Raw genomic sequence first — 27,977 nt, 5'->3', positions numbered from 1 at the left:
ACCTTGAAGCTATCAGCAATTGTCATAAAAACCCATTTGGTTTACTGATCCCTTTTAGGGAAGGAAATCTGCCATCCTTATCTGGTCAGGCCTACATGTAACTCCAGACCCCCACACTTAAATGTCCCCTGAAATGGCCTCATAAGCCACTCAGTTCAAGGGCACTTAGAAATGGGCAAAAAATGCTGGCCTTGCCAGCGATGCCCACAAATCAAGAAAGAATAATAAAAAACACTGGCCTCCACTTACAACTACCATTTGTGAGAGGGCAGGAAACGGAACAGCTCTTGCTTTGAACGGGTTGGGTCTGGAGGGGTGGGGGTGATTTGATCCAGGGAAGGTTTTACATGGGCTGGAATTTATTTTGGAGCACATTCTGATCCCCCTGGGCCCACCAAGTTCCACAGCCATTTATTTTTCAGCAGTGTCTCACAGTTCCTTTTAAGAATCACTGGTTAGCCCATTGAAAGCCTGCAGTACAAGGTGGATGGAGCATGCAAATGAAGATCCCAGTTTGCATACTTTGCCAACCTACTGCCTGTTTCATTCTGAAATTTGCATTGGCTGGGTCTCTGTCTGAGGTGCCCCCTCCCCTGACTTTCAACTTCCGGCCATCTATTTCTTCATTGAGGAATGGGCGTCTGGCAGTTGATAATCATCCCTCACCACCAGCCCTGCCCCCACCCTCCAACCTCCAGGAATCATGGGGAGGGGGTGTGGGGGTTATGTGTGAGATGGAAGCTGAAGCAGAAATAACGTTCACTTTCTCTGTCTTGTGCCTGCTCTAATAATGACCTATTCAAGCCCATCATTACTATTAATGTGGTTTGGAAAGCTATTTATTAAATAGGCTAGTATCAGAATATCAAATTTCACTAACTTTTCTTTGTTCTTTTGGCAGTCTGTCCAGTTTGGAAACTTTTAATTCTTTCTATTGAGTTCAATTGAATATATGACCATGACTAACATTCCAGGAATATTGTATTGGAAAATCATCAAGTGGACGAGGGTCACATGCCCACATGAAGAAGCTTTAAGTTCAAAATTACAACTCTATAACTTTTTTTAAATTTTCTTTACAGTGGGAAGAAATCAGTGGAGTGGATGAGCACTACATACCAATCCGTACCTACCAGGTATGCAATGTGATGGAACCCAGCCAGAACAACTGGCTCCGGACAAACTGGATTCCACGGAACTCAGCTCAGAAGGTTTATGTCGAGCTTAAGTTCACTCTGAGGGACTGCAACAGCATCCCTTTGGTCTTGGGATCCTGTAAAGAAACTTTCAACCTCTATTATATGGAGTCTGATGAAGATCACATTGTCAGGTTTAGAGAAAGCCAGTTTGTAAAGATTGACACAATTGCTGCAGACGAGAGTTTCACCCAGATGGACCTGGGGGATAGAATCCTCAAGCTGAACACTGAGGTCCGCGAGGTTGGGCCAATCAACAAGAAAGGATTTTATTTGGCCTTTCAGGATGTTGGTGCCTGTGTTGCTTTGGTGTCTGTGCGTGTCTTCTTCAAAAAGTGTCCTTTCATCACGAGGAACTTGGCAATGTTCCCGGACACAGTGCCTGGAGTGGACTCCCTGTCTCTTGTGGAGGTGCGTGGTTCCTGTGTCAATCATTCCAAGGAGGAGGACCCACCCAGGATGTATTGCAGCACTGATGGAGAATGGCTGGTGCCAATAGGGAAGTGCCTGTGCAATGCTGGATATGAGGAAAGAGGAAGCACGTGCCAAGGTAACAATTAGTTGGGCTAGAATTGGGAAAACCTGCCAGTCAGCAGTTCATAAAGCATTTGAACCCATTTCAGAAACATATTATCAGTTTCAAAAGATTTACAGAATTCCCTTTGTTTACAAGGCAGTGTTAATAATCTACAGAAACTTATAGCAAATCACACTGCTTCACTCTCACTGGGTTGGAATTTCTCTTTAAAATTGATTATATTTTAATACTTCCAACAGCTTTTCAACACATCTTTGTTTTTTATTCATCTGTTGACATAATTCTAGAATCATTGAGGGGAAAAATGTAATTGAATTTTATAATAACATTGTGCAGCTAATCCTAGGTCACACTTGGCATTTTCACAGAGTTCCAATTATTCATATTTGAGATTGTGGGATCCCAAAAGTCATATGTTCCTGCTTGAGTGCATTTGGCAAAAAAAAGCATTATTGATTCTCAGGAATTGTATAAGTTGAGTCCTCATGGTTACCTTGGGACATTAAGCATTGTTCTTCATTACAGAATTTGTGGGCTACAAGTGTCTCACACAAGCTGGTTAAGTGTTTGCCTCCCTACCACATTTTGGCAATGCATTTCTTCAAAAACTGATTCCAAGAGTTAATAAAGCAAGTGCATTGAAATGTGTGTTTTATCTAGTATAATTTGAACTACATAGCCCAAAATACTTGTGAGCATCTTCTAATCAAATTCAGTAAAACAATGAATTTTCAATAAATTAGTTGCTGTGGTGATTGCCTGGTCTAAAGTACTGGCACACTGATAAGGCAAAAGTATTTTAACTATCCACACAACGGCACTCCAGATTCATTCAAAGCATGTCAGAAAACCCATTAAAACCTGACAGATTTTACCCTTGTCCCATTTCCTTAGTATGATCCTGAAATGAATGTTCTTTATTGTAAATACACTTGGGCAGATGTTTGAAGTGTTAAGTAGAACACATTTAGGCCAAGTTGCTAATAGTGTTTTAAAAGGCAAGCAGCATATCATACAAGTACTGTATAGGTTAAGTCAAGCCTACCTACCACTCTCATGTCAATATGTAAAACAGTTGTTTTATCAAAATATTTTAATTGCATGCCTCATATCATTTGTTAAGCAAATAATTGAGTGGCTGTGCATGGTGTTGTAAATTGAGGAGATAGCACCTTTAAGTGTGTTTGCTCCTTTATAATTCCTTATCCTTGGCAGCAATCTCGTTGAAGTACAGCTATGCGCTCTTTCTTCGCAGTCCCTGCTGAGTGGTTTAATTGAAGCTGAGAACAACATCTTTCCATTTTTTTTCAGGACCAATTGGTCTCACTGACTCTGTTAGAAGTTGGACATACTCCAAGAGTATCTCTTTGGATTATTCCTCTTCAGTACACTTGCCTCAAAACTGGTTGATCTAGAGAACTCCAAGGGCCTTACTAATGCACTTTTTAAAAGACGATGGGCAGAATTTTATGTCCCGTGGGTGGGCGCACACCTGACCTGATCAGGTGTCAAATCACGCGAGGTGACGTTGGGCAAGCGTCCCGACATCATCACACGCTCGCGTGACATTTCGCTTGGTGGGCACAATCAAAAGTCGGAAGCGTGCCCGGCGACAATTAAGATGACAATAAGGCTCATTGATAAAAACAAAAAAACTGCGGGTGCTGGAAATCCAAAACAAAAACAGAATTACCTGGAAAAACTCAGCAGGTCCGGCAGCATCGGCGGAGAAGAAAAGAGTTGACGTTTCGAGTCCTCATGACCCTTCGACAGAACTTGCGTTCGAGTCCAAGAAAGAGTTGAAATATAAACTGGTTTAAGGTGTGTGTGTGGGGGGCGGAGAGATAGAGAGACAAAGAGGTGGAGGGGGGGGGCGGGGGTGTGGTTGTAGGGACAAACAAGCAGTGATAGAAGCAGATCATCAAAAGATGTCAACAACAATAGTACAATAGAACACATAGGTGTTAAAATTAAAGTTGGTGATATTATCTAAACGAATGTGCTAATTAAGAATGGATGGTAGGGCACTCAAGGTATAGCTCTAGTGGGGTTTTTTTTTATTTATATAATGGAAATAGGTGGGAAAAGGAAAATCTTTATAATTTATTGGAAAAAAAAAGGGAAGGGGGAAACAGAAAGGGGGTGGGGATGGGGGAGGGAGCTTACGACCTAAAGTTGTTGAATTCAATATTCAGTCCGGAAGGCTGTAAAGTCCCTAGTCGGAAGATGAGGTGTTGTTCCTCCAGTTTGCGTTGGGCTTCACTGGAACAATGCAGCAAGCCAAGGACAGACGTGTGGGCAAGAGAGCAGGGTGGAGTGTTGAAATGGCAAGCGACAGGGAGGTTTGGGTCATTCTTGCGGACAGACCGCAGGTGTTCTGCAAAGCGGTCGCCCAGTTTACGTTTGGTCTCTCCAATGTAGAGGAGACCACATTGGGAGCAACGAATGCAGTAGACTAAGTTGGGGGAAATGCAAGTGAAATGCTGCTTCACTTGAAAGGAGTGTTTGGGTCCTTGGACGGTGAGGAGAGAGGAAGTGAAGGGGCAGGTGTTGCATCTTTTGCGTGGGCATGGGGTGGTGCCATAGGAGGGGGTTGAGGAGTAGGGGGTGATGGAGGAGTGGACCAGGGTGTCACGGAGGGAGCGATCCCTACGGAATGCCGATAAGGGGGGTGAAGGGAAGATGTGTTTGGTGGTGGCATCATGCTGGAGTTGGCGGAAATGGCGGAGGATGATCCTTTGAATGCGGAGGCTGGTGGGGTGATAAGTGAGGACAAGGGGGACCCTATCATGTTTCTGGGAGGGAGGAGAAGGCGTGAGGGCGGATGCGCGGGAGATGGGCCGGACACGGTTGAGGGCCCTGTCAACGACCGTGGGTGGAAAACCTCGGTTAAGGAAGAAGGAGGACATGTCCCACCAGGATGGTCTGAGGGCCCTTAGCTTCTTCCTCGAACAGAGGCCCGAACAATCCCCATCCACCACTACTCTCCTCCGTCTGGCTGAACTTGTTCTCACACTGAACAACTTCTCCTTCAACTCCTCTCACTTCCTCCAAATAAAAGGTGTGGCTATGGGTACCTGCATGGGCCCCAGCTATGCCTGTCTCTTTATGGGGTATGTGGAACATTCCTTGTTACAGTCCTACTCCGGCCCCCTTCCACAACTCTTTCTCCGGTACATCGATGATTACTTCGGTGCCGCTTCATGCTCTCGTCAGGACTTGGAAAAATTTATTAATTTTGCTTCCAATCTCCACCCCTCCATCATTTTCACGTGGTCCATCTCTGACACTTCCCTTCCCTTCCTTGACCTCTCTGTCTCAATCTCTGGTGATAGACTGTCCACCAATATCCATTACAAACCCACCGACTCCCACAGCTATCTCGACTACAGCTCCTCACACCCCGCTTCCTGTAAGGACTCCATCCCATTCTCTCAGTTCCTTCGCCTCCGTCACATCTGTTCCGATGATGCTACATTCAAAAACAGTTCCTCCGACATGTCCTCCTTCTTCCTTAACCGAGGTTTTCCACCCACGGTCGTTGACAGGGCCCTCAACCGTGTCCGGCCCATCTCCCGCGCATCCGCCCTCACGCCTTCTCCTCCCTCCCAGAAACATGATAGGGTCCCCCTTGTCCTCACTTATCACCCCACCAGCCTCCGCATTCAAAGGATCATCCTCCGCCATTTCCGCCAACTCCAGCATGATGCCACCACCAAACACATCTTCCCTTCACCCCCCCTTATCGGCATTCCGTAGGGATCGCTCCCTCCGTGACACCCTGGTCCACTCCTCCATCACCCCCTACTCCTCAACCCCCTCCTATGGCACCACCCCATGCCCACGCAAAAGATGCAACACCTGCCCCTTCACTTCCTCTCTCCTCACCGTCCAAGGACCCAAACACTCCTTTCAAGTGAAGCAGCATTTCACTTGCATTTCCCCCAACTTAGTCTACTGCATTCGTTGCTCCCAATGTGGTCTCCTCTACATTGGAGAGACCAAACGTAAACTGGGCGACCGCTTTGCAGAACACCTGCGGTCTGTCCGCAAGAATGACCCAAACCTCCCTGTCGCTTGCCATTTCAACACTCCACCCTGCTCTCTTGCCCACATGTCTGTCCTTGGCTTGCTGCATTGTTCCAGTGAAGCCCAACGCAAACTGGAGGAACAACACCTCATCTTCCGACTAGGGACTTTACAGCCTTCCGGACTGAATATTGAATTCAACAACTTTAGGTCGTAAGCTCCCTCCCCCATCCCCACCCCCTTTCTGTTTCCCCCTTCCCTTTTTTTTCCAATAAATTATAAAGATTTTCCTTTTCCCACCTATTTCCATTATATAAATAAAAAAAAACCCCACTAGAGCTATACCTTGAGTGCCCTACCATCCATTCTTAATTAGCACATTCGTTTAGATAATATCACCAACTTTAATTTTAACACCTATGTGTTCTATTGTACTATTGTTGTTGACATCTTTTGATGATCTGCTTCTATCACTGCTTGTTTGTCCCTACAACCACACCCCCGCCCCCCCCCTCCACCTCTTTGTCTCTCTATCTCTCCGCCCCCCACACACACACCTTAAACCAGTTTATATTTCAACTCTTTCTTGGACTCGAACGCAAGTTCTGTCGAAGGGTCATGAGGACTCGAAACGTCAACTCTTTTCTTCTCCGCCGATGCTGCCGGACCTGCTGAGTTTTTCCAGGTAATTCTGTTTTTGTTTTCAATAAGGCTCATTAACTGTCTGTGAATTTTCGTGGCCAGTCCCACCTTATGGTTGAAAGACAGGCCAAACGGCCTTTACATTTTTCATCAAACCTCATCCAAGGGTGGGATGAAACATCTGTGGACAGCATTTTTATGAGGTATTGCTTTCAGGTGTTTTATTGTGAGGCATGGACGTTTTTTTGCAGCTTTTTACAGTTTTATTTCATTATTTGCAGGTCTGCAGCTCCCTGAGGCAGCCGTCTGCCTTCAGGGAGCTCTCTTGCAGTGCTCACCCGCACCCCATGGTGACGTCATCACCCGCCCTCTTCCTGCCCCCACCCTGGCCATGCTGAGCTTTTCAGCAGTCGGCGGGCTGATCACAGTCAGGGGTCTGTTCCCTGGCCGCTCACAGGTCCACCGATTGCACATGCCTGACAACCAAAAAATTCAGGTCAAAGACTGGATCCAAGAAAAAAGACATGTATATATAAATCAATTTATATCTTAAGATAGCAATTATCCCATCTTTTAGAAACAATCCAAGCACTCAGCACACATTGAATTGCTTGTGTGTAAGCATAGCAGCTATTTTGCTCACTGCAAATTTCCTCAAAACAGGAGTGAAATAAATAATTGGTTAATTGTTTTTTGATGATACTGTATTAGTTAAAAGAGGAACATCAGCTGGAACTCTTTTTCAAATAATGCCATGAGGTCTTTAATAGCCACCCAAGCCATCTTGAGGTCTTATCTGGAAATTCCATGCAGTGCATCTCTCCCATCGAATGACAGTAGACTCAGTTTAAATGATGATCACAAACTCCTGATATGGGGCACAAATCCTTCTGACCCACAAATTACAATGCTTCTGACATAGCCAAGCTAATGTTAACACTTCGCTGACTGGGCTGTCCACTCCTTTAAAACAGAAATGTTTGCTATGCTCACAGAATTCCACCTGGCACCAGATTATTGCTAGAGAATGAGGTGTAAACCATGCTGAAAGGAATGGACAAATGATAACACTATGCACGAAAGATTTCAAATATACAACTTACCAATAGAAAATTTGCTGAAGTCATTGGTTTAGTTTATTTTAAAAACACATATCAAGGCAAAACAAAATCAAACAAATGATCACGTGCAGACACAAGTGTTAGATCATTTGCCTTGTGGCAAATTTGACAAGGCCTGGTATTTTCCTCGACATTGAAAATGATGAACAAATATTAATTCCAAATAATTTCAGCATCCTCCATCCCATTTCTCTTGTCTGTCTTTCATATTATTGCTACCTTTTGCTCATTCTCAAAGCTAATTGATGCTACATGAAGGTATTACATGATAAAGCTGTGGATGCTCCATTAGTTTTATGGACTCCTTAACAGAAAACAACCACTTTAAGGGCTGGCAATTTACAATGCTGTGATCAGTGTTTTGAACGAATTATTTTTAAATGAGTGCATTGGTGCACCAGTGTTAAAGGAACAGTGCGGAAATCACTCGCAGTTTTGATTCAAACATACGCCTAAATGATTGAAAAGTTAAGAGTCACAGGCAGGTGGAGGGACAGTGCACAGGAACACATTTTCTCCCCTGGAACATCAAAACAACAATGTCAGTTACGAGGTTAGACAGCTTCAAAGTGGTGAAAGGTGGTTGCCATTTGCCCCAATTTGCTGCAACCTGGACAGTTTTCTTGGTTTCAGATTATTTTCCATTAGGCATTTTCTCACCTGCCAACCAAAATACACAAACCCCAGCCTTCAGTAATGCACTGCTTTTGTTTCCCGCTTGATCCCTTAAATGCTCTTTTGAGTGGCTGAGTACAGCAGTGCCTGTTGTCAAGTAGAAATGTGGCACATCCGCAGCACTTGAGGGGCAGAATTCTTTCTTGATGTTTTTGAAGGACCCATTATAGCAGTACTTCTAGAGTGTGCCTAATAGAGGCTAATAATGGATCATCTTACATAGCAAAGACAGCTGAGGCGGTAACCTCTGCCGCTTTCACTGGTATATTTTCAAAAAATAACAGCAAGGAAATGAAAAGTCCAAAGTTTGCACTTGAACTTCAACTGTAATTTTGTGATGCTTCAGAAAATAGAATGCTGTTTTTTTTCTATCATGTCTTTTAAATTATTTGAGATGAGCATGCACTACACTGCCGAGTACTTAAGAGGCCAGTATATGACCACAAAGGTATTTTAAGATATCTAAAATCAAATCAAAGCGGCAAATGAAAACAATAAAGGTGACACACTTTGTTTCCATAGCGAACATTTAATATTTAGCCAACAACACTGAAACAAGCAAATCTCTTTTTTCATGGATCTTACCATGAAATGCCACTGCTGTTTACCATACTTCATGAATATTTTCAAGGGAGCATGAGGCATTGCTTAATATTAACAATGCACCAGTTAGCCTAAACAATTCAAGTTACAATGCTAAGCTGAGAAAAATGGGTTGACTCTGTCCAGCTGTTTGCGACTGTGAAATGTTTTGGAGTGCAGGAAGATATCTGTCAACTCTGAATCAGCACTTAACATAGAAATAGGAGGAGGAGTAGGTCACAGTATGCCCCTTGAGGATGCTCAGCCATTCAATAAGATCATGACTGAACTTTTACATCAATTCCACTTTGCCATCATTGTTGTAGGTCCCTCGATTCCCTTAGTGTCCAAAGATCTATTGATCTCTCTTGAATATATTCAATGACTGAGCATCCGCAGCCATTTGGAGTAGACAGCCCTGGTATTATCCTGTGTTTGAAGTCAGAGAGTTAATACTAAATAAAAACAGAAAATGCTGGAAATATTCAGCAGGCCACCAACATCTGTGGAGGAAGAAACAGAGCTAACATTTCAGGAGATGACCTCCCTTCAGTTCTGATGAAGGGTCATCAACCTGAAATATTACCTCAATTTCACTCCCTGCAGATGCTGCCTGGCCAACTGAGTATTTCCAGCATTTTCCGATTTTATTTCCGATTTCCAGCATCTGCAGTATTTTGCTTTTGGATTAATGCTAAACGTGGATCTCTGTGTCATTAATGCTATGACCAAGCGAACCAATCTTAGGTTAGGTGATGCTGATGTGAACTGACTCGAGCTTTTCAAACAAAAATATCCAAATCCTTAATATTAGTATTTCCTTATTAAAAAAGAATGATCACAATTAAAACGCGCTGAAACTCCAGTCTTCTAGTCCTAAAATGGGAATATAAAAACGATCGACAGTCAGCTGAAACTTAGCCAAATTTCAATCAAGTTTCAAATTAGTTTTATTACAAGAAGATTGAATTCAGATTAGCATAAATTTAAACCTGTTTAGTTGAATGACTAAATTGATGGAATTTGGATTAGCGATAAACTCTGTGTCCCAGCACAATTGTTGAACTTGAAGCAGCTTAGGTTTTGAAAGGCTAAATTAATGTGCCTCAGATCTCTGTCCCTGATGCTGGGCTTTTTAAATTAAATGTTGAAAATCAATGTAACTTTGGTTGCTGGGCCTGATTTTTCCTTTTTACTCAATTAAATGTCTAGACTTGTATTATTAAAGCAAAGATATCTGGTTCTGGTTTTGCACCTCTTATTCAAATAGGAAGAATACTTTATGTTCATCTCATTCAGATTTAGGCAGTCAAAAAACTCTTAATTTCTATTAGAAGTCTGAATCCTGCCCTTAATCAGGTAGGTGGGAAGTATGGTGAGTGGCCAATTGTTCCGCTGTCAGCACTTTGAGACCTGGGAGATTTTAACCCTCAGCTCTCCTCTGCATGCCTGGCCAAAACTTCTGGAGACCAGCAGCCTATCATTGGAGGGCAGTGCAATGTTAATTAGCAGAAGACAGCCAACAGGCTCTGAAGAAAGGACCCCTAGCACTAAGGTAAGGCATATACTTTTCTTGGGGAGCCCAAAAAGGCTAGGCAGGTTGTGCAGCATTTGGTAAGCCACCACGAACCTTGAAATCTAAGCCTGACTGTATTGCAGGACACTCCCAGGTACCTGAGGCAGACTTTGAGAATTTCAATATGCTCTATAAAGATTCTGTTAGTAACCTGAACCTGGTTAGAGTGGTGCCTAGTTGATGTCCTGAAGAAATGCTCTGCTGTCACAGCATGGCTGCAGAGGATAGTTTTGATCTCTGATCTACTGAATTATCTTTTATCAGCCTTGCATGCTGCCTGATCAAACTGGCTTCCTTGCAGGCTGCGACATCTTCATCCTCCTTCTTCTCTTCCAAGTAATACAGGTAAATTCCCATCGTCCTCTGTGTTGAATGAATGAAGGGTTAAAGGTGACTATCACACAACAGCAACAATAGCAGTCACCAGGAGCAAAACACAAAAAAGAGGCATGAAAAATAGCTCACAGCTTAAGTTCTACAGTGCTTTTGTCAATTCTTACATCAACCTTTAATTTCACTTTGAGCTTTACCTTACCGTTTAGCATTGGAGAATGTCAGCAATCTTAATTTTGTGCAATGCAGAGTGAGAAACATGCAGAATAGGATCCTGATGTTAGGACCTGATTTGCATCTCATTAGCTTTTGCACACCCACTCTTGAGGAGGCACTTCCTGCTATTAATGGCCTTCTGGTGGAAAATCTTTACAAGCAAGAATGTGAGACTTTGTGCTACTGCTTCATTTTAAATAGCTGCCTGAAGTACAATGGTAAAACTGAAGATTAACACTGAACGTGATCGTTGACAATGAAATGGCCACAGAGGGAGATAGGTTAGTGTTGCAAAGTGAAAAGTGATACAAATCCCACTGTAGGGTTAAACATAGGAATAGGAGTAGGCTGTTTAACCCTGAATCTCTTCTATTCAGTGAGATTGTGGATGATGTGTGACTTAACTCCATGTCTTTGCTCAATATCCCAAACATTCTGATCTCCCCATAGCTGACATGAAAGTTTTTATATATTTGCGATACAACATAAACCTAATTAGCTCACAAGCTAATGTTTGTAATAATTGTGACATCACGGAGACATCTGACTGCCTTACAACTCATACAAATGAGTCAGTGTTAAATAAATACTTTTTCCACAAATATTAATCCTGCTGTTGAGAGGATTAATGTCTGAGACTATTCACCCTGTAATAAAGTTTGTGTATTCAAGTTTGTTATATATAGTGAAAGGAAGTAACAACCCAGAAGGAAAAAACAATAAAAATTGGGAAGTAAGAACATGAGTCTGAACTGGTCTTGTGTGGAACACCAGTAAAATCTGGGATATAAGAGTACTGAACTGTTTTTTCCTTCTGGGAAGCAAGTTGGATAAAGGGGAGCCTGTAGATGTGGTGTACTTGGATTTCAAAAAGGCATTTGATAAGGTGCCACACCAAAGTTTACTACACAAGATAAGAGCACAGGGTGTAGGGGACTAAATATATTAGCATGGATAAAAGATTGGTTACCTAACATGAAGTAGAGAGTAGGGGCAGGGTCTTTTTTTGGATTGGAAAGCTGTAACTAGTGGAATGCCAAAGGGATCAGTACTGGGCCCTCAGCTATTTACAGTTCACAACAATAATTTGGGTAAAGTGTCCGAATATATGGTAGCTAAATTTGCCAATGGCGCCAAGACAGGTAGGGAAGTGAATTGTCAAGTGGAGATAGAGAGTTTGCAATGGGATATAGACAGGTTAAGTGAGTGGGAAAAAAAATGGCAGATGGGGAAATCTGAACTTGTCCATTTTAGCACAAAGAATAGAAAAGTGGTATACTATTCAAATGGAGAGAGATTGCAGGACTCGGTGGTACAGAGGTATCTGGGTGTCCTTGTACATTAATCACAAAAAGGTTAGTGTGCAAGTGATTAAGAAGGCAAATTGAATGTTGGTGTTTATTATTAAGGGGAATAGAATATAAAAGTACAAAGTTTTACTGCAGCTGTACAGATGTGAGGCCACATCTGGAGTACTGTGTACAGTTTTGGTCCCTTTATTTGAAAAAAGATAATAGAAGCAGTTCAGGAAAGCTTCACCCGACTCATCCCTGGAATTAAGGGCTTGTTTTATGAAGAAAGCTTGAACAGGTTGGGCCTATACCCATTGGAGTTTAGAAGAATGAGAGATGATCTTATTGAAATACATAAGATCCCAAGGGGACTTGATAGGATGGATACCAGAAGGGTGTTTCCTCTTCTGTGGGAGACTAGAACTAGGGGATACTGTTTAAGAATGAGTGGTCTCCCTATTAAATGGTGATGAGATTTTTTTTTCTCTCAGACGGTCATTAGTCTGTGAAATTCTATTCCATAGAAAGCTGTGGAGGCTGGGTCATTGAATTTGGTCAAGGCTGAGTTAGTTAGATTTTTGCTAGACAAGGGAGTCAAAGGTTATTGGGGATAGAGAGGAAAGTGGAGTTGACAGCACAATCAGATCAGCCATGATTTTATTGAATGGCAGAATAGGCTTGATGGGCCAAATGGCTTACTCCTCCTGAGTCCTATGTTCCAATGCTTGTATTCTTTGGGATAATATTGAAAGGATACTATATTTTACAGGCTTACAAAAAAAACTTTAGCCATGCACCTAGGGACCATGCACGTCAGATTGCATCATTATTGTATGGATGAAAGTGAAGATTTGGACTAAAACTTCAATAAAATGTAATGTATGCAATGATGATGATCAGAATGGACTTATGCTAGATTGCAATGTAATACCAATGTCCATGGGCCCAAATGGATATCACAATACTTTCTCAGTTTTGTCTTACGCATTTAATGCATCTGATATTCAGCAGCTGAAGTTGGTTACCCCCTACTTATGAAAAGAAATGCACTTAAAAAACAAGAAAATCTTTAGAACATGTACACCTGTCCAAGATTGGCAGGGATGGACAATTCAAATACTGGACAGTGCTAAGGCATGATTGTATTAATTCCTTAAAAATATTGTGAAATGTGAATTTTAATTACTCCCTTATAATGTGGCCCTCAATATGTCAGCAGTGTATGCAACACCCCTGTTTTGGAGATTGTGGCAGTTTAATACATATTATTATTCCTCTTGATTTTCACGGGCAGCTGGAAATCAATATATGATTCAGTAGACATTTGAAATGGATCAAAGATTTCTGTTCCATATTGTAGGTAAAAATTAATCAACAATCATTGTAGAAAGTACATCATAAACTGCACTTACCTCTTCAGACTATGCCACTAACCACACTGGGTTGAAAGCATTCTACACAATGTTGCAAGAATGACCCATGGCACAAGAAAGGTTTTTGAAGGATAAAAATCTTTCATAACAAACAACTAAAATGCCCAGATTGGTGTGCACTGGAATATATCTCATATAAGTGAATATTCATTCACCAGTTTACAGCTTGTTTCAAGATTGTGCATTGCATATGATTCTAAAAGGTTAACATTAAATGGGAAGGGTGCGATGATGATGCTTTCATTATAAGCCGTGCAGGTCAAGAACATTGATTGCATAATGAAAATGTTGCAAAAAATAATGCCAAAGTTATCAACCTGATCTATTTTTGAATTACTCTTTAATTGTGAAAAGATTAGGCACAATAACATTACTAGTACATTTAAACTGAAGCTATTTCTTGTTTATAGCTGCACTTTAAAGAGTATAACATGATGTTGGGTTGGCCAATAGAAAGAAGACCTATGAAATGTGATACTCCATAGATCACATAAAGCCAGAGATCATTTATGAAGATTTCCATAATGAGTAAAAGGTTGACATAAGCAACAAAACTAGTTTTCTTCTTTTCATAACATCAAAGCATTCCACCTTTGTTGTCACAACTGTTGTTACTAACTTTGTTCTATCTATTTCTTGTAAGCAATGATGTTGTTCTGTGCCTGGGTAGAGACTTTACATGCTGTTGTTGTGCGGTAAAGCATGTAACCTGGGATCCCCTTTTCAGCATAGTCACTGCTGGTGAGCTATTGACCAAGGACCTGATGACCAGCGTGGGGTTTGCCAGCAGACAGCAGGACATATGACTATGATGGATGATTTCCCTTTTCAGCAGCAAATGGTAGAGATGTGAACGAGAGAAGGTTTCTGATGTGGCCCATTGGGCTTTCACTGTGTACTTTGTTACAATAGGGAGTAATTGAAGCCATGTCCTTCTACTGGAGCTGAAGAATGTTTCAGAGTGTTTGGCACACTAGGATAATGGTAAATAATTGCCTACAAAAATAAACGAAGAAACTGTAAGAATCCTGAAAGGGAATATGCTGACTTCAAATAATGGAAAACAATAGTTCTGAGTTACTTCTACATTAAGCACTTAATGCAGTATTTCTTATACAATAATAGGTTTTAAACAAAGCTGACTATTTGCAACTGAATGTGACTTTGTACAGCCTTGAAACCATTGGTTGAGAAATTGGTTTGCATCTAATTGCCAGTGGCGATCCCTAAACCTGGAATGAGTAGGGCCTGAGGCCCGCCAGACTTTGGGTCTCTGGCCTCATTAAATGAGACTTGCTGACTGCAGACACCTGCTGGGCATCGCCATGCAACTCACTGGTGAATTGCCATTCAGTTTCAGGCTGCAGCCTACAGGAGGGGCCAAACAGAAGCCAGCGGTGATCTTCGGCACTGCATGGGAGCCATAGAGTGCTTCTGCTCCTCCTGGCTCCACGTTCAGGTTAGTAAGTATTTTTTAACAAACTTCCTTTTCCTGGTGATCCTTTCCAGCAATCCCTTTAAGAGCACACGAATTTTGGCAGAGGAGCCTCAAACACGTTTTGGGCCCCGTATTTTCATTTGCAAAGGGCCTATGGCATTTGTTTTAGACATATGGGCTCAAAACACCTCATTTTCCGCATTCAGCAAACTGGGGTGCAACTTACTTCCAAACCAGAAAATTTTGCACATGCCATTGAGTACTTTTGTGCTCATGTTATGCCCATCAGGTAAGTGTAGCAATCGATTCAAGTTCAAATTCAAGAATCTAAAGTTCCACTGTGATACCTGATTTTTATTTCAGGGCTGCTGCAATGGATAGCCTGTGGCTATACCTCTCTGCCAAAGAAAATAATTTTCTCTTTTAAAATAGTAATTGTGGGTACCCCTGAAGCAAACTAATCAAAATTTGTCGTGTTTCCACTTTTGGAAATTCTATTTATTAAGAACTAATTATCGTTGCAATATGAAAACACAAATAACAATGAATTATTAATAGTTTGAAAACACCAAGGAAGAGGTGGAGGTTTTGTTTACTGTTGTGTTAAACACCAACAGAGACTCTAGAGAGCACAGCAGATAATTGGTGCAGTGGATGAATTTCTATTTGTTATGATTGTTATTATTTTCTTTGATGTGATAGGAGCAATGATAAGAAGTTGCAGATACAAATATTGCAATAGGAAAGAGTGGGATCACAAATGTCATTACTTACTAGTCATTACAATATGTAAACTGCAGGTGTTCTTGTGGCTCAGTGGTCGCACCCCTACCTCTGGCAGGTCAGAAGCTCTGAGTTTAAGTTCCGCTTCAGAACTCGATAGCCACAGAAGCTGGTTTTCATTCATTCATGGGATGTGGGTGTCACTGGCTAGGCCAGCATTTATTGCCCATTCCTAATTGCCCTTGAGAAGGCGGTGGTGAGCTGCCTTCTTGAACCACTGCAGCCCATATGGTGTAGGTGCACCCTCAGTGCTGTTATGGAGGGAGTTCAAGGATCTTGACCCAGCGACAGTGAAGGAACAGCGATATATTTCCAAGTCAGGATGGTGAGTGACTTGGAGAGGAATTTCCAGGTGCTAGTGTTCCCATCTATCTTCTGCCTTTGTCCTTCTAGATCGTAGTGGTCATGGATTTGGAAGGTGCTGTCTAAGGAGCCTTGGTGAGTTCCTGCAGCACATCTTGCAGATCATACATCCAGCTGCCACAGTGCGTCGGTGGTGGAGGGAGTGATGTGGATGTGGTGCCAATCAAGTGGGCTGCTTTGTCCTGGATGGTGTCAAGCTTCTTAAGTGTTGTTGGAGCTGCACTCATCCAGGCAAGTGAAGAGTATTCCATCACGCTCCTGACTTGTGCCTTGTAGATAGCAGACAGACTTTAGGGAGTCAGGAGGTGAGTTACTCGCCGTAAGATTCCTAACCTCTGACCTGTTCTTGTAGCCACAGTATTTATATGGCTAGTTCAGTTCAGTTTCTGGTCAATGGTAACTCCCAGGATGTTGATAATGAGGGATTCAGTGATGATAATGCCATTGAATATCAAGGGGCGATGGTTAGATTAGATTGTCTCTTGCTGGAGGTGGTCGTTGTCTGGCACATGTGAGGCACGAATCTTACTTGCCACTTGTCAGTCCAAGCCTGGATATTTTCTAGATTTTGTTGCATTTGGACTTGGATTGCATTGTATCTGAGGAGTTGTGAATGGTGCTGAACATTATGTGAACATCCATACTTCAGACCTTATGGTGGAAGGAAAGTCATTGATGAGGCAGCTGAAGATGGTTGGGCCTGGGACACTACCCTGAGGAACTCCTGTAGTAATGTTCTGGAACTGAGATGATTGACCTTCAACAACCACAAACATCTTTCTTTGTGCTAGGTATGACTCGAAGCCGCACTCTGTCAAATGCTGCCTTGATGTCAAGGGCAGTCACTCTCACCTCACCTCTGGGATTCTGGGATTCAGCTCTTTTGTCCATGTTTGAACCAAGGCTGTAATGAGATCAGGAGCTGAGTGGTCCTGGAGGAACCCAAACTGCATATCAGTAAGCGGGTTATTACTAAGCAAGTGGCACTTAATGGCACTGTTGGTGATCCCTTCCATCACTTTACTGATGATTGAGAGTAGACTGATGGGGCAGTAATTGGTTAGGTTGGATTTGTCCTGCTTTTTGTGTACAGGACATAGTCAGGCAATTTCCACATTGCTGGGTAGATGCCAGTGTTGTAGTTGTGCTGGAACAGATTGGCTAGGGGCACGGCCAGTTCTGGGCCACAAGTCTTCAGCACTATTTCCAGAATATTGTCAGGGCCCATAGCCCTTGCAGTATCCAGTGCCTTCAGCCATTTCTTGATATCATGTAGAGTGAATTGAATTTGCTGAAGACTGGAATCTGTGATGCTGGGGACCTCCGGAGGAGGCCGAGATGGATCATCCACCCGGCACTTCTGGCTGAAGATTGTTTCAAATTCTTCAGCTTTATCTTTTGCACTGATGTGCTCCCCACCATCATTGAGGATGGGGATATTTGTGGAACCTCCTCCTCCAGTGAGTTGTTTAATTTGTCCACCACCATTCACGACTGGGTGTGGCAGGGCCACAGATCATAGACCTGATCCATTGGTTGTGGAATCGCTTAGCTCTGTCTATTGCTAGTTGCTTATGCTGTTCGGCATTCAAGTAAGCCTGTGTTGTAACTTCACCAGGTTGACACCTCATTGATGCCCAGTCTTGAGTTGCTAGATCTGTTCGAAATCTATCCCATTTAGCACGATGGCAGGATGGAGGGCATCCTCAATGTGAATACGGGACTTTGTCTCCACAAGGACCATAAGGGGGTCACTCCTACTGATACCATCATGGGCAGATGTACCTGTAGCAGGCAGGTTGGTGTGGATGAGGTCAAGTATGTTTTTCCCTCTTGTTGGTTCCCTCACTGGCTGCCACAGACCCAGTCTAGCAGCTATGTCCTTCAGGACTCAGCCAGCTCGGTCTGTAGTGGTACTTCCATGCCACTCTTGGTGATGGACTTTCCCAGAGCATATTCTGTGCCCTTGCCACCCTGAGTACTTTCTCCAAGTGTTCAACATGGCAGAGCACTGATTCTTCAGCAGAAGTGTAGGCGAGGGGCGATACGTGCTAAACAGCAGGAGGTTTCTTTGCCCATGTTTGACCTGATGCCATGAGACTTCATAGGGTCTGGAAGTGATGTTGATGACTCCCAGGTCAACTCCCTCTCAACTGTATACCACTGAGCTGCCACCCCTGCTGGATCTGTCCTGCCAGTGGGACAGGACATACCCAGGGATGGTGATGATGGTTTCTGGGACATTATCTGTAAGGTATGATTCCATGAGTTTGACTATGTCAGGCTGTTGCTTGACTAGTCTGTGGGTCAGCTCTCCCAATTTTGGCACAAGCCCCCAGATGTTAGTAAGGAGGACTTTGCGGGGCTGACAGGGCTGAGTTTGCCGTTGTCATTTCCGGTGCCTAGGTTGATATAGGTTGTTCCATCCGGTTCCTTTCCTTTTAGACTTTTTAGCGGATTGATACAACTGGGTGTCTCACTCAGCCCTTTCAGAGGGCAGTTAAGAGTCAACCACATTGCTGGGCTCTGGAGTCACATATAGGTCAGACCAGGTAAGGATGGCAGATTTCCTTCCCTCAAGTACATTAGTGAACCAGGTGGGCTTTTGTGACAATCAACAGCGGTTTCGTGGTCATCATTAGGCTTTTAATTGGTGCCAAACAGGTTGATTATCAGCTTTCAAATCTTTCCAATGTGCCTGATGGCTAGGCAGTAAGAATGGGAGATTTTCGCGGTAAGCCAGACAGCAGAAGGCAATGGTGAGCTATGCAGTACTTTACCAAGCAGAACCATGGACCAATCCAATGGAAGTCCATGTTCACCAATGCCCTCCAGATCATAGAAAGAGAATATGTAGACTGTAGGAGCTGTTCCACTTGTGCAAAACATGATAAAGATCTGACGGCATTGACATTTCAAGGTAGGCTATTCGAAAGATAATAACCATGAACTATGAAAATAATGGGCAGAAAAGACCCACTTGTCCACCCAGCTGGTATCTCACAGTTATGATGTCTTATGTAAAGCAATATAATCGTGATGAGGATTGAAGAGGAGATGGGATATATCACCTCTGCCAATGCTGCTCTGTAACCAGCTGCTTGAAAGTATGTGACTAGACTGCAGTTTGACACACCTTTTCTTCTCACTTGGATGGTGGGATTGCCCTGGGTGTTGGATTAGTTCATGACCAGTATCATTGTGATCAACTAGAGAAAGAGTGCACCGGCTGAGGCAGCACAACTCAGTTTTTCTGCCTCTCTTACTCTCCCTCTCAATGGAGAGCTACAATGCTCCAGCTCTTCCCATGTTTAAGGCTGTGAGTAACTATGTCATATAGTCAGGAAGATTCCTGGCTTGATCCCCATTGTGTGGTGAATCAGGGTGCTTTAATATAACTCTCACCCCACTTGGCTCCCTAAGTGTGGCCTTGAGACCCATTGAAAACAGGTCATCCTGCCAGTCTGTTTTAGTGAGTCCAGCTGTTTTATATTTCTCTTGCTGTAGGCTGCATAAGATCTTTGCCTGGGGAGTTCTGTTGCACTAGTATTACGTCCTCATCATTACAATTGCAGTTAATTCCAATCAAATACACCTATTCTAATTCACTCACATTGTTTAGAATCATAAAGATCAAACCCCTTTCCTTTCTGTTTAATTGTTTGCAATTCCTCATCTAAACCATACAGCCAGATAGGAAATTGTGATTCAAATGCAAGATTTTCCTTCATACATGAATGCTCAGTTCTCTAAATACACTCAGTTGATTTATACAACATCTAAACATGGATTCACAAACATCTTCAGCTACTTCATCAATGACCTTCCATCATAAGGTCAGAAGTGGGGATGTTCCAGATGATTGCATAATGTTCAGCACCATTTACGACTCCTCAGATAGTCCAAATGCAGCAAGGCCTGGACAATACCCAGGCTTGGCCTGACAAGTTGCAAGTAACATTCACACCCCACAAGTGCCAGGCAATGACCATCTCCAACAAGAGAGAATCGAACCATCAGCCCTTGATATTTAATGGTATTACCATTGCAAATCCCCCACTGTCAACATTCTGTGAGTTACCATTTACCAGAAAGTGAACTGGACTAGCCATATAAATACAGTGGCTACAAGAGCAGGTCAGAGGCTAGGAATCCTGTAACAAGTAACTCACCTCCTGACTCCCCAAAGCCTGTCCACCATCTACAAGGCACAAGTCAGGAGAGTGATGGAATCCTCTCCACTTGCCTGGATGATTGCATCTCCAACAACACTCAAGAAGCTTGACACCATCCAGGGCAAAGCTGCCTGTGTCATTGGCACCCCTTTCACAAACATTCACTCTCTCCACCAATGAACAGTGGCAGCAGTGTGTACCATCTACCAGATGCACTGCAGAAGCAGAAACTCATCAAGGCTCCTTAGGCAGCACCTGCCAAACCCATGACCATCTAGAAGGACAAGGGCAGCAGACACATGGGAATACCACCACCTGGAATGTTCCCTCCAAGCCTCTCACCATCCTGACTTGGAAATAAATCCCTGTTCCTTCACTGTCCTGGGTCAAAACCCTGGAACTCCCTCCCAAACAGCACTGTGAGTGCACTTGCACCACATGGACTGTAGCAGTTCAAGAATACAGCTCACCACCACCTTCTCAAGGGCAACTAGGGATGGGCAATAAATGCTGGCCCAGCCAGCGACACCCACATCCCGTAAATGAATTTAAAAAAGAAATTAAAAATCTCATAAATTCTGTGTTTAAATAGACATTTGTGGTCTATTTATTCATGTTGAATGAATGAATAAGTGGGTACATTGTAAGTTTTATTTGAAGTTGACAGCACACCAGATTTAAGCAGAATATTTTTTGTGCATGCTCTGTTTCAATTGTGCTTATAAATAAGGCATAACTTACAGTTTGGAGATAAGACTGGCTATAAATATAGCTGTAGATAAGCTAGCAAAATGGAACCTTCTAAAACAATGAATCATGCTGCAGGAGGGTTTGGAAACCCTTTCAACCTTACCCTGCTGATCGTCACTGGTGTCCCATTAGTGACAGTCATAAAGCTGGATCATGTTTAGTTAACCAGGAATAAATGACCAGATAGGTTATCTGATAATTATGTTAAAAATGCAGGCAATGTTTTAAAAATGTCAAGCTAAAAAGTGTGTGCAGCTCTGAGATGTAACTTAGTCTTTTGCAATACTCAATTTTGCCTCTTCAACAGATGTGTGATGTTATGCTATTTTACCAGCAAAGACAAGATTTATCATGCTCATTTTTACGTTGTAAAAATGCTGGCATTCCCAGGAATGTGCTTCTAATACCTGGTGTCCTAGCCACAGGATTCCTTGGTTGCTGCCATAGACTGTTATTACTGTGCCTTAACAAATGCAGGGTAGGGAGTGGGGGGGGGGGGGGGGGAGAAGGGATGAAGTCAGAGCCCAGCAGGGGATTCTCGGATCATAATCCTGCAGAAAAGTTTAAACCATTAGACTTTTGGATTTTTTTTTTACTTTATATTTTGTCTTTTGCTGTGCTATAGCTTTCAAATCTTTACAGAATAAAACCCGGAAACTGATGCCACATGTGTCGGAATTAATTTTCTTAAAAAAAATGCCTTGGCTAGTGAGCAGGCATTAATCCACTTGAAAGTACCAGCGTTTAATTACTAGAATAAAACACGCGATTCACGAGTGAGCAGTTAAATCCAGTGAAGCTGGAATGGGCCATGTTGGAATTGGGATCTGTGCCCATTTAACAGAATGGCATTACTGAAGTGGAAACCCGATTAACCTACTGTGTTTAATTACTTTAAGCCGGTGGTAATTAAACTTTATGACCAGAGATCACTTACTCAGTTGTCATAGGTGGCATAAAGAATGCACCCTGGGTACTATTAAACTGTGTTTGAGCACTCATTATTGTTTAATTTCCCTCCCTCACCCCTGTTACCAAGTTGTGTGGACTTTTATAGACTGAATCCCCTGTAGTGACACTAGGGTACAAATTACTGTCTGCAATGTTGGCAGGCAAGCCTTTATTGCAATTATATCAAAATCTTCACTCCTTAAAGGTAATAGCGGGGGAAAAGAATTTGTTCTGAACTTGTTAAACATTCACGGAGTAAAACTGACCATTTTTATGCTAGAGTTGCCTCAAACGATGTGTCATACTGGAAGGTCTAGGTCTGAAGGCTGAAAGTGTTAACTTGTTTCAATCATTGGCACTTTATCTCTGGGTCAGAAGGTATACTTTCAGTAACATTCCAGGATTTGGCTTAGAGATGAGAACTGGAATGATCCTTGCACCAAATTGACTCAAGGAACAGGTATTTACACGCCAAATGTGTGCTGCCAAATCCTGGGCTTCCCCAGGATGTTCACTGGCAAAATGCTTTTCAAATTCCAGGTAAGTCCTGGGAGTAGAGTATTTTTTTCCAGTTATTGGCGGTGGGCATCACTGGCAAGGCCAGCATTTGTTGTCCTTGAGTAGCCAGTAGTGAGCTGCCTTCTTGAATACAATTCAGTGGCTTACTAGGCCATTTCAAAGGGCGGTAAGGAGTCAATGACATTGGTGTGGGTCTGGAGTCACATATAGGCCAGGACAGTAGACTTCCCTTTCTAAGGGATATTAGTGGACCAGATGGGTTTTTCTGACTGTTCAGTAGTTTCATGATCACTATTACTGAGTCTAGCTTTTCATTCCAGATTTTATTTAATTGATTGAATTTAAAATTTCCCAGCTGCTGTGGGATTTGAACTCATGCCTCTAGATTATTAGTTTTGGCCTTTGGATTATTAGTCCAGTAGCATAACCACTAAACTACCACACTGAGTTGGTGGGGAGGGTGGTGGGGGGCAGTCGGCAGGGAGGCGGCATTCATGAAGAGGATGCAATGGGCCCGGGGTAGAACCTCAACCTCCCAGCTCCATGTTCAAGTCAGCATTTTTTTAACAAATTTATTTCTTTGGTGACAACCTTCAGTTGTCCCTTTAAAATACATTTGGTTAGACGACATGTGGACCATAGTTTCCTGAACACAAGCAGCATGCATTGGATGCAAAGAAGACATCCCAATTTTGCAAAGGAGCCCTCGATCAAAAGCATTAGCCTCCATTTGCATATGCAGAGGGCCTGATACCTGTTTTAGGGATGGGGCCTAAACGCTTTTGTATGCCATTACCAATTTGGTGTATGTGCACTGAATTGCATCAATGAATCAGCATCTTCAGGAATGGAGGGAAAATGGATCAACCTTTCTCCAGCTCCCCTCCATCACCAACTCTCCTGGCCCCTGATCATTTTCAGAAAATTATACCTGAACTTCTGATATTTTAGGTGTAAGAATAAATTCTAAATAGCAATTCAAATTTCAAAAATATTCCTGAAGAAGAAGATCCCCTAATAGATGGCTTAGGTTACTATTTAATACTATATATTATAGTCCATGTTAAAGATTAAACTTTGCTTTTGTGACACATGAAAGTCAGCTTCGTATATTAACTGCTTCTTGTTTCTACAAACCTGGCTCAGTTTGAAAAAAATCATGAAAAAAAAATCAGCCTGTCTAATTGAAAATTAGTTGGGTTGAAGCAAAATTTCATGGTGACTTTGCCACATTGCTGTAAAAATCAAGCCCCTCTCAAAAAAAAGATAATGATCATTTTTCGTTCCTTTAGGTGGCTTGGCGTTGGTTTTCTCAGTGCTCATCATTCCTCCCCTCCAGTAAAATGAATGACAGGTCCATATCTAATTTAATCTGTCCGAAAGATCCAGAGCTGTATTCCAAACAGCAGAATAACTGGAGCTCTGAAAATGCCTTAGAATTGCCCATTTTTAGTAATTGAACTCGGTGTTAATCATTTTGAATATAGAATGCCATAATGTGGCTTTGATGGGTTGCCAGGTTTCTTATCAGTAGCATGAAACTATAAGTGTCCAATCCTGTCCTTTCTGGTTTGCAGTAAAATGTGCTTACAGCACACTTAGTGCCATAAATGTATATTTTCAGCAGGACGTCTTGCACAATGAGACCGGATTCAACATAGCACCCAAATTGTAACACCACACTGTTTTCAAGTCTGATGTGGCACACAATCCTGACCTCCAGGGAGTGCCAATGGCACATCTATTATTATTTTTTGAATAATAGAGTTTCATTGTAAACACGCTATTGGTTGAATTTAATTTGTCAGCATTCGAACAATATTGAACCCTCCTGGGGTCAGGGAGCAGAAACAGAAGCCAGAATCTTCCAGCTCCATCTCCCTCCCCGCTCCCCCGCGGCGGGTTCCCCCACAGCGGGGCCAGTGAGCCATTGAAATCTGCGTTCACATTGGCAGGGCCGGAAGATTCCACTGGCGTGAGAGGCTGGAAAATTCCGGCCAGTGTTCCCTGCTGTGTTGCACAAAATCATTTCATATCTGACTTTTTTTTTTGAAGCCTGGCATACTATGCCAAAACCACAGCAAACACTTTATTCAAGTAAATAGGAAAATGAGTCGAACAGTTACAGTACTGGGAAAGGAACCTTAACACTAAGCAAAATGTTGAAAGCTCAGTGTCCTTCTCCCCTTCCCACATTTTTTATATCTTATTAGGCACATTTATGAATTTCTGAGTTGAAAGGCACAGCCCTTTATCTAAAGAAATTTCAATTGGTTTCTGCTTTTAAGCCACTGGTTTCAATGCATTTATTGAATAGTAGCTCATACAATCTTCCTACAGTTGTCTAGTCTGATGAGCTTATGTAAATTGTGTCATAGTCGACTGCTTTGCCAATAAGCCAGAAAAAGTCAAACCTTTCTGTCACTAATAGTGTTAGTGCTTAATTCTGCATGCAGAAAGCTATTTGATGTGAATCAAAGCCTTTCTTTGCATTTAGCAGCATTTGTCAGAAGCAATAGAAGTAATTTAGTTGATATTTCAAAATAAGGTTGAGTTAATGTCTATGAGGAATAATTGTCCTTTGTTCAGTAGCAGAGCGACAGATTGTTTAAGCACAGCCTGTGATCTGCCATTTTCCGCCTCAGACATTTAATATCTCCCCAAACATTTAAGCGATCAGCTAACTTGATTTATAACTGTTGAGATAGCGCAAAATTAAAAATTAATTAATTTGAATGAATTTGTAATCAAGTGGACAGGGCTGAGCTATAGTTATGCTAATAGGCCTATTCTGTTCACACTTCAAGCCAGCTGATCCCCAGAATATGTGACGGCTGCAATGTGCAACTGACAAATGGGACTCAGCTCAGGGGAAGGGTCAGTAGTTTGGCTGCAGGCCTCCCAGGCCTCAACTGCAAGTGGGTTAACACCTTGTAGACGTTGCCTTGCCAAGAAAAAAGAAGACAATTTTGACTCTGACTTCTGACATTGCCAATGGGTTAGAGGTTCAGTCAATAAGCTGAAGATGGACCAATCGATAGAACAGAGGTGAACGGCTTTGACTAAACCGAAGCATTGCGTTGGCTACTTACTGTGTCTACACAAGCAGAGCAGCAGAGGTGCAGCACTGATCAACTGGTGCTGAATGCACTTTTCTTTTACAAGTGTTACTTCCAGAATCCCATGAAGGAAATAAACCCCAGATTTAATAAACTGCTGACTCCAGACAACATATTTAGAAGGTCTTTTCTGAACAAGGTATCAGGAGTCTACAGTCAGCTAAAATAATATTTACAGCAATTAAAAACATTTGCCAGAGGGGAAAGAGTTCGATACTTGAGAATTTTTTAATCTTTCCGTTTTTATTTATTTACTCTCAATATTTGATGCTCAGTGCTCATGTCTGGTGCGTCCGTGTTTAAAAAAAGACAGAAAAAATCAGATGAAGTCATTTTAAAACAGTTAAGTGCTGTAGTGAGGCCATGTACTTTTTGAGTGCTGAATCCATTTTTGATCATGAGGGAAATTTGCAAGTTGTAGGGACAGTTAAGAGAAGAGCCAAAAGATTGATCCCTTGTGTCCGAGGACATAGTTATGAGGAAAACTTGAATTTTCAATATTTATTTATTTAGTGAATGCAAATCTCTGAAGCCAAACGCAATCTCATGTTCTGGGTTTAAGATGATTAGTTCACCACATTTAATAAGGCAACAGATAGATATACACATGATTATAACCAGAACAATACTTCAAAATAAACAGTGATTTTCAGCAACAGAAAAAAAATCCTGAAAGTAGGACAAGGAAACACAGATTCAGACCAGTGCAAAATTCAGGCTGCCTCAGTGATTCTTTAGCATGTTTTAATATATCTCCAATTTGCACTTTAACAATAGTGTTTTGTGGTCCTGGTACCTTAATCAACAAGAACAATAACTTGCAATTAAAAAGCACATTTAACATCTCAAGGTACTTGACTGGAGTGTAGCTGGGCAAAACTGACATAGAACAAATGAAGAAGATATTAGCAAGCGCGGCTGAAAGGTTTGTTAAGAGGTAAGTTTTCAGGAGGGAAGGTGTAGTTTTAAGGGAGAAGAGAGTGCTGGAGGAGCTACAAAGATTGAAGGAGGGAATTCGAGAGCTGAGAGTCTAGTCGCCAATGGTGGAGGAGAGAGTCCAGCCGCCAATGGAGGAGGAGACAACCAGAGTTGGAGCATACTTACAGGGACTTGTGTTATCACAGGGCAGGCCAGTATTTGTAAAAACAGCTGTTTAGCTAAACACAAACCTATGCTAGAATTACAGTGTAACCGACCCACTGTCTCGGATCCTGTTACTTTGTGCATGAATGCAGCTGGAAATAGCTGTGGCGAAGTGCTATCCCAATAAATGTTGCAGCTAGGCTGGAGTACAGAGCTGTTAATTAGATCTGTAAGCTAATAGTGAGTTAAATTGGAATTTAGTCACATTTAAATATAATAAGAACAACTAAAATGTTCTTATTTTTTAATGTAACCGATTTGCTTATAGCTGCTGTAAATGTGCCCATAAAATGATCCTGTAGGTTCGAGCTAGTTAATAGCAGTTGTGTTAATGTTACTAAGTTGAATATAACAATGTAAAAGATCTGTCTACTACAAGAAGAGACAGAGAACTGGTTGAAGCTATAGGCAACATAGACAGCAACTGCCAAGTAACAAGTCAGCTCAAAAGTCACATAGACAGACATCTACTTTTGTTCTGCACGCCTCAGAAATCCACTCCCCCACTCCACCATACCTTATTGTCACATGTAGTATTGAGCCATGCAGCCTCAATCACTAGGCCCATGCTGAACTAGCTGGTCATGGTTGTGGCTGGAGTTGAAGCAGTTTAATTAACGTCAAAACCCTGCCAAGTTTGGGTAGGAGGAAGGGGTTGCTGGGTGGAATCTGCTCCTAATCATTATTCAGTGAACCTTGGTGAAAAGTCCGGGGCAGATTTTCCCTCCAAGAGGATTTTGGATGAGAATGTGCCATCAGCGGAGGGAGTTCCGGTCCCCTTTTGAGGGTCAGGCTTCAACAGTATTGGGATGGCAGGCTGCAGCCAGAGACTGAGTGTCAAGGGGCGGCCTGCAGCAGCCTCTGAGCTGCCATGTTGTTGAAGCCAACAGGAAGAAGGCAGTTAGGTTTGTGGAGGGCAGTGGTGAGGGGCCCAACTAGAGGAAGGATTGTGGATCTAAAGCAGCTGGAGGTCAGACTGATTTTATGGAGACTGGAGGAGCATTTCTACTCTTTCTGGCCCTAGAATAATAAACAGGTAGTTAATTATGGGTGGAATCATCCCAGAATTGCACTAAGTGCAGTAGCAGGTGTGAAAAACGAAC

At 42.4% G+C, this 27,977-nt stretch overlaps 1 protein-coding gene across 2 annotated transcripts in view; it reads left to right on the top strand.

Moving 5' to 3' along the window:
• epha3 (eph receptor A3) overlaps window positions 1-27,977 on the top strand; it is a 269,035-nt gene that overhangs the window by 55,795 nt on the left and 185,263 nt on the right. For both annotated transcript variants that reach the window (XM_041210805.1, XM_041210804.1), the window contains exon 3: window positions 1,083-1,746. In XM_041210805.1, coding sequence (XP_041066739.1) covers window positions 1,083-1,746 — 664 coding nt within the window. The remainder of the gene's footprint in view (window positions 1-1,082; window positions 1,747-27,977) is intronic.

This window comes from Carcharodon carcharias, chromosome 18 (genome assembly GCF_017639515.1).
Source record: "Carcharodon carcharias isolate sCarCar2 chromosome 18, sCarCar2.pri, whole genome shotgun sequence".
Lineage (NCBI taxonomy): Eukaryota > Metazoa > Chordata > Chondrichthyes > Lamniformes > Lamnidae > Carcharodon > Carcharodon carcharias.
The sequence above is the reverse complement of the archived record's forward strand: the minus strand, read 5'-3'. Positions and strand labels throughout refer to the sequence as shown.